The sequence below is a fragment of the Chelonoidis abingdonii genome, chromosome 15 (genome assembly GCF_003597395.2).
Source record: "Chelonoidis abingdonii isolate Lonesome George chromosome 15, CheloAbing_2.0, whole genome shotgun sequence".
In the NCBI taxonomy this organism is placed as follows: domain Eukaryota; kingdom Metazoa; phylum Chordata; order Testudines; family Testudinidae; genus Chelonoidis; species Chelonoidis abingdonii.
Genome location: NC_133783.1, coordinates 2,725,827 through 2,733,263, shown reverse-complemented (window position 1 = coordinate 2,733,263; position 7,437 = coordinate 2,725,827). Strand labels below are relative to the sequence as shown.

At 49.4% G+C, this 7,437-nt stretch overlaps 1 protein-coding gene across 1 annotated transcript; it reads left to right on the top strand.

Annotated features, from left to right (window-relative positions):
- The first annotated feature begins 801 nt into the window (after positions 1-801).
- Positions 802-4,622, top strand: ZNF503 (zinc finger protein 503). The gene is made up of 2 exons (XM_032796310.1): positions 802-1,517; positions 2,463-4,622. Exons 1-2 carry the CDS (start codon positions 1,212-1,214, stop codon positions 3,981-3,983), a joined length of 1,827 nt encoding a protein of 608 aa, XP_032652201.1. The 5' UTR covers positions 802-1,211; the 3' UTR covers positions 3,984-4,622.
- Positions 4,623-7,437: the final 2,815 nt, after the last annotated feature.

Below are 7,437 nucleotides of genomic sequence, written 5' to 3'. Positions count from 1 at the left end.
AAGAGAGGGAGAGAGTGGAGGAGGGCGGTGTGTGTAACACTGAAAACATGTGGCAGTCACATCCCCCAATCTCTGCATTGGGCTCCCACTGTCAACGTAGGCCTGATTGGAGAGCTTCTGCTCGTACTTGGCGGCGGCGGGGGGAAGAGACGACGACTTTATTTAGTTTCACGTCAAGGACCACTTTGAAAATATGAAGCAGTAGGGGGAAAAAAAAACGCTTTCTACTCCCCCTTTTCCTCCAGCACGAGGCAGGACATTATCCAACCTGATCGCCACTAGCCCTTGGTTTAGTGGGGCAAGGTTACAAAAACGCGACGGATGAAACCACCACAGAGGGGTTGGAGCGAAGAAAAAAGCAACCTACAATATAAATACATGTATGTATATATGCATACGTACACATATTTGTATACATAACTGTATAAACACATTCACTACGGAGCATTTAAACGCTGTTATAGCCTGTGCTATGTCATGAGAGCCAGGGGCTCTTAAATATACCTAGCACACTGTATTGGCTACCCACCTGGCGCGCCCTTGAAAGGGCGCGCTTCCCCTGCTGTTGCGCAGCGTGCTTTTTGTACGTATCGGCAGAAGCTGGGGCAGTGGGGAGCATCGGGAGAACGACTTCAAAGCGCGGGATGTGAAACACAAAATTAACGCCCATCCTGTCCTAGAACAAAAACAAGAAGGGGAGGGGGGAGTGCGAGAGAGGGAGAACCCATGAAAACCGTAGGAAAAAAAAAAAAGCCCCAGCCCGGAGAACGTCACATCCTCTTGACCCTCCAATCACCTCGGGGTCCCATTTGATTGGAAGGCGGCAAAGGCTTTAATCTCAGACTAACTCAGCTGCTTTTGAAGTGAGTTTCTTTGCCAGATTCCGGGCTGGACGAGCAGCGGCTCGCAGCAGCACAGCTGAGTGGAGGAGGAGGAGGGAGAGTGCAGCAGCCGGGGACCAAGCGAGACACATTCACCATCCTCCCCGCCCCCACCCCGGGATTATTCTGTTTTTTTTCCTCCTTCTCCCCCGGCTCCCCCCGCCTCCACTAGGCAAAGCCAGAGACGTTTTCTGACTTTTTTTTTTGGTTGTTCTTGCTAGTTTGCTTTTGGGGCTGTGTGGCTGTCACCCCTCCTCCCCCGCCAAAGAGAGAAGGTTTCCGAGGCTGATCAGCGCGACTCGTCCCAATTTTCATGCGAGGTTTTGGGTCATGATCACATCGCCCTCGCTTTCTGCTGTAAGAAGTAGTAAGCACAGCAGCAGCGGTAGAGCCATTGGCGGCGGCAGCAGCCTCAGCCTCAGCAGCGCCGCTGATCTCGCCTGGCAGAACGGGCACTCTGGGAATACTACTAGCTGCACCAAGCCCTTCTTCCACTCCGTCCCTCCTTCGGACCCTTTACGCCAAGCGAATCGGCTTCCCATCAAAGTCTTGAAAATGCTCACGGCTCGAACGGGACACATTTTACACCCTGAGTATCTGCAGCCTTTGCCTTCCACCCCCGTCAGCCCCATAGAGGTAAGGAACCGGAGACGATGCCTCCCCCCAACCCCAGCTCAAGCGGTCTCTCTTCACGATCATTGCATGGCGTCCTCTCTCTTTTCTCTTTGAAAGCCGATTAGACCAGGAACCCCATCCCTTCTTTCTGGGCTGTAGCTAAGGCTGGGGTTGCGAGCTCCAGCTTGGCTGATTTTAGCATTCCTTCTTTCATGAAAAGTTTAATGTATTTGTTTTCTTTACACCCTTTTGGGGAGGAAGAGATGTAAGGAGACTGTTCTCCTTAAGGACTAGGGACCTACTAGTCACAACGTGCGAAATAGTCTTGTTGGCTGAAAATATTTGGGGGGGGAAGAATGTGGGTGCGGCTGATCAATGCTTCCCGATCTTAGTCTCACTTCGGAAGATACCCCACCACAAGCAGGTGGTGGGCAGGATATTTTTAGGGACCTCCACTCTGAAAGAGGGGTGGTGGTAGAGGCTGGGGCTGGGTGAATGAATGTTTTCATTAAAGTCTGCTCAAAGGGAAGCCATAGATATCCCGGAGACCGAACTCCTGCTAACTCCGGATCTGTTTCTAAATAGTGTGGCCAGCCAGAAATGGTGCAGTCGCTCTACTTTACAGGCGTTTGTGCGCGCGTGCGGTGGGGACATGGCAAAGCCAAAGTGAAGGGGGGGAGCCGAACTTTGTAAAGCCCCCGATGTGGGTGCTGCTTTGCTTAAGCAGTAGAGACGGGGGTTGTCTCGCCGCGGTATAAGAAACCGTTGCCTTTTAAAAGGCAGTGTGGAAAATGGTGCATGCCGCGGGGGGGGGGGCTGTCAGGATGATGAATGTGCACAAAATTGTTGATCTCTTTCAGGCCGTTCTCTGCAAAAAACGTCGGCAAATGCCGACTTCCTTTGCCTTTTTCTTTTTAAACCATGCGATTAAACGTTTGCTTTTGTGTGTCCCTCTGATTTCTGCAGCTGGATGCTAAGAAGAGCCCGCTGGCCTTGTTGGCTCAGACGTGCTCCCAGATCGGGAAGCCGGACCCTTCCCCTTCCTCCAAGCTCTCCTCGGTCACCTCGAACGGCGCGGGCGGGGACAAGGACTCCAAGTCGGGCCCTTTGAAACTCAGCGACATCGGCGTGGAGGACAAGTCGAGTTTCAAGCCCTACTCCAAGCCGGGCGCCGAGAAGAAGGAGCCGGGCCCGGCGGGCTGCGGTGGCGCCGCCTCTGGGGGAGTCTCCAGCGGGGAGAAGTCGGGATTCCGGGTGCCGAGCGCCACCTGCCAGCCGTTCACGCCAAGGACAGGCAGCCCCAACTCCAGCGCCTCCGCCTGCTCGCCGGGGCTGCTGCCGGCCGAGGGCAAGGCGGGAGAGGACAAGAAGGACGCGGAGGGCTGCGGCAAAGGGGGCAGCGCCGGCTCGGACGGGGGCCCGGGAGCCGCCAGCCTCAGCCACAGCCGGATTAGCGTGAGCTGTGGCGGGATTAACGTGGAGGGCGGCCAGCACCCGGAGGGCGCGCCAGGCTCCAAGCCCATCTCCTCGGACTCGTCCTCCTGCAGCAGCAGCACCCCCGCCACCTCGTCCGCCTCGGTGCTGGGTTCCGGCCTGGTGGCCCCGGTCTCGCCCTACAAGCCAGGGCAGACTGTCTTCCCCCTGCCGCCGGCGGGCATGAGCTACCCGGGCACGCTGGCGGGCGCCTACGCCGGCTACCCGCCGCAGTTCCTGCCGCACGGGGTGGCACTGGACCCCACCAAGTCCGGCAGCCTGGTCGGGGCCCAGCTGGCCGCCGCTGGAAGCCTGGGCTGCAGCAAGCCGGCGGGATCGAGCCCGCTGGCCGGCGCCTCGCCGCCTTCCGTCATGACGGCCAGCCTGTGCCGCGACCCCTACTGCCTGAGCTACCACTGCGCCAGCCACCTGGCCGGCGCCGCCAGCGCCTCCTGCGCCCACGACCAGGCCCTCAAGTCCGGATACCCGCTGGTCTACCCCACGCACCCGCTGCACAGCGTCCACTCCTCCCTGACGGGGGCCACCCCGCCCTCGCTGGCCGGCCACCCCTTGTACCCCTATGGCTTCATGCTCCCCAACGACCCCCAGCCCCACATCTGCAACTGGGTGTCGGCCAACGGACCCTGCGACAAGCGCTTTGCCACCTCCGAGGAGCTGCTGAGCCACTTGCGGACCCACACTGCCTTCCCGGGCACCGATAAACTCCTCTCCAGCTACCCCAGCTCCTCCTCGCTGGCCAGCGCTGCCGCCGCGGCCATGGCCTGCCACATGCACATCCCCACCACGGGGGCGCCGGGCAGCCCCGGCACGCTGGCCCTCCGCAGTCCGCACCACGCCTTGGGACTGAGCAGCCGCTACCACCCCTACTCCAAGAGCCCTTTGCCCACCCCAGGTGCCCCGGTGCCAGTCCCTGCGGCCACGGGACCTTACTACTCCCCCTATGCACTGTACGGGCAGAGACTTACCACAGCCTCCGCTCTGGGCTACCAGTGAGTGTGCGGTGGGGGAAGGATTGCAAACGACCTGGGGGAGACAGGGGGTGGGGTGGGGAAGAAACCTTCCCACACTTTATACAAGCTGAAATCTGACTTTTTATAAAATAGTGTTCATTTGAGGACTGGATCCGTGAGCACTGTATTTATTTATGTTAGCTTCAAGCGGGACAATGAATCATAAAGTGCATTACTTAACTGAGCTCAATAGGTAAAAGTTGAACACCCATTGTAGAATATAAATAAAAAGGAAATAGAGGTCTTCTCTTTAATGTTACTTTAAAATTGCTATGATTGTATTGTACGTTCTTATTTAATGTCTCCTTGAAACAAAAAAAAGTTACATGCATGTTTGTTACTAAAAAACCAACTCGCAATTTGTCAATTATAACTTCAAATTGCAATTATTTTTACGGTGTATACAACTGAAAGAGAATTGGTATTTTTTTGTATGTAATCTGGAAGAAGGAAAAAAAAACAAAAAAAAAACACAATTCTATTCCAAAAACCTCATTTGCCTTATTTTGTTCTTTAAAAGGAACACTTAACTATTTTTAATTTTTAAGTCCACCCTGTAAAAGGGGGTAAGGTTTACGTCATGTACTAAAATAATAGACAATGTATCGCTTTAAAGATTAAAACTCCGTATATTTGATGTATTAAAAGCTTTTACTTTTTTTTTTTAAATACGCTTTGAGTCTGTTACAAACACAACTGGGGCTGGGTTGGAGAGGATTGCTAATTTCTCCTTAAGCGTTTATTCAATTTTAATTAAAATAAAAAAGCCCCAGCTTTATTATAACCTCCGGCTCTCTCTTAACAAAACAAAACAAAAACAGAGACGGTGCATGTTGAATTTTTTCTCCTTAACAGCTGTCTATGAATGAAACTAGAAAACTAAGGGACGGGTTGAGTGTGTTTTTCCTAGGTGTTTTAAGAAACCAGTTCTTGAATTATTGCTGATGTGAGTGGGGAAAGCCAGTCTTTAAAACATTTTTTTTTAAAAAGGGTCTAGGGAGGCTTTGGTTCTGAGATGGAAAATAGACTTAATTTGAAAAGCTTGTAAACTGCACAGAGAGAACGACCCGTCTCTTCCCCTCTAAGCACGACATGAAAAAATCAGAGCACTACTCTGTCTCAACCCTATTACTGTAGAATTGTCGCAGCGCAGGGCAAACGATTGTCCCGTTAAAATAACTAATCAGACACTTCCAGTGTCTTCCATTCTCTCCTCCAAGTGGTTTTTTTTTTTTAAGACAAAACCAAATCTCTCAAAGTAGAATAAACCTGCTATAAGTTCATATTAATTGAAGTGAAAAAAATAGAAAACGCTACTGCTGCATGCCCCAGCAAGGCTTGCATGGGCTGATGTAACTTTGCATCGTAAGTCTTTACCTAACCACCCGTTAAGACAAGCAGTTGTACGCAGTTCTTCTTCGTAAACTCCAGTACCATTGGAGAAGTAGAGAACAAACAAATGCAAACAGAACGATTAACGAATTTACATAGGATCTCTGCTTTTGCAGTCTCTTTCGCAGGGGTTTTGCGTGATACAGCCCCTATCCTCTCATTGATTTTCCTTCTACAACTCCCCTCTTCTGGCAGGGTGTCACTCTTCCCCCAGCTTGAACTGAACGTACTAGCAGAGGGAAAGAGTTACAAGCCGCGACTTTGGCTTGAAAAATTACTTATTTTTCTGCCTCCCCTTATATCCCCCACAATATAATTACTGCTCAAAGTTTCCCGTGGTGCCCAGCTGCTAATTAGCCCGATGCATTTACTCGAGATAATTAGTAGAAGTTAGAGTTAATGTATAAAGCGGAGAAAAGAAACAAGTTAAGGAAGTCTCCGCATTCACCCAGCCCTCTTTGCTGCCCGGCTTTGCCTCGTATGATGAGGGCTTTGGTACGTTTCTGTAGGAGAGAGACAAGATCTATACAGGGAAATGCCAAGACTCGCGGCGCTGGGCCAGTCTGTGGTTCTTTACAGCCGTCACTATGAAATAGGCACTAGAAACTCAACCTGCTTTAGTAAAAACGGGACTATTAAAAATAGGCCTGCTTTGGGGAATTTCAAACGCACTCTCCGTTGTGAAATGATGGGGGCAGGGCTATGTATGTTTCTTTTAAAGCCTAGGGTAATTACACGAAGTAATTTAAAAGCATAATGCCGTGCAGTGAAATTGACACAAGCGTAGCTAACACCCAAGAGAAGGAAAGGAATCCGTTGCTGGGGGCAGGGTTGTCACTGAGTTGGATTTACACAACAGAAAAAAAATAATTTGACCTTTTTATCTTCTGGTGCACCTTCATTGTAAGGGCACTCTCATGCTAATTCTACCAGAGTAGTTTAGTCACGGCTTTATTTTTAGCCACTACTTAATTTAGATTAAAAAAATATATTTCAGGCTCCCATCTGGATTTGGACAAAGTTTATCGCAGATTTACCACGATTAAAAAACAAACAAAACAAAACTGCCTTTTCTTTCTCTGTAGATACCTTGAATTTCTCTCTCACACACATTCCTACCACATACGATCTTTATATGATCGATCTAAAAATCTATAAACAAGTGTTTCTAAAGCTATTTTAACATGTCTTCTGGTTACAAAAGGTTAATTTTATTTTCGTGGATTTCAGCTCTATCAAAGTTACAAGCACGCTTAAAGCTGAAGCATTTTAGATGTAAAGTATTACAACTAACCTTTCCAATTGTTTTATTTATCACCATTTTGCTCCGAACCTGTTCTTGGTATTATTGAAAATTGAAATCGCTAGTTTTATTTCCATGGAGATGGTAAGGGGGTGTTAAATATTTGACCTGGCAAGCGTCGCCTAGGATTTTGATATTAAGCTAGGAAATGTGCTTTTTTCTAATAGACACCGACTTAGGGGCATTAATCTTTTTAGGTAAAAGGGTTGCATTTGGTATTTCCCCTCCCTGTTCTTGCTAACTGGATGGGTTGTGGAGTTGACAGCAGCCGCTGGTCCATGCCACCGAACTAAAATAATTTCACAGTGGAAAACCAGCTCGAGAGGACAAGCAACAGAAAGGCAAGACTCATCAAAAGCCCAGCCTCCGATCAATCTGACCAGAGTCAGACATACATTAATTTAAATTAAACAATTTGGTCTTCCTCGCAAATCTTTTCTGAACATTAAAGATAAACTTATGTAATATTTAAATCACCTCTGGTCGGATGCTAAGTACAACAGAAGAACCAAAATACAAATTAATGATTTTCCTTCCACTCCTGAAGGGTTACGCTGCCTGCCACTTCAACACAATCCTTCTGATAACAAGCATGCCTGGGAAAAGGAGGGTGGGAAAAGGAGGGTTCCGTTTGTTCTAGCTATGTAATTAAGCCAGCTTTATAAAACAATAGAACAGCACAAGCCACAGTCAGCAAAGTGGTACATAGACTATATTTGAGCCTATATATGCGCATACATCC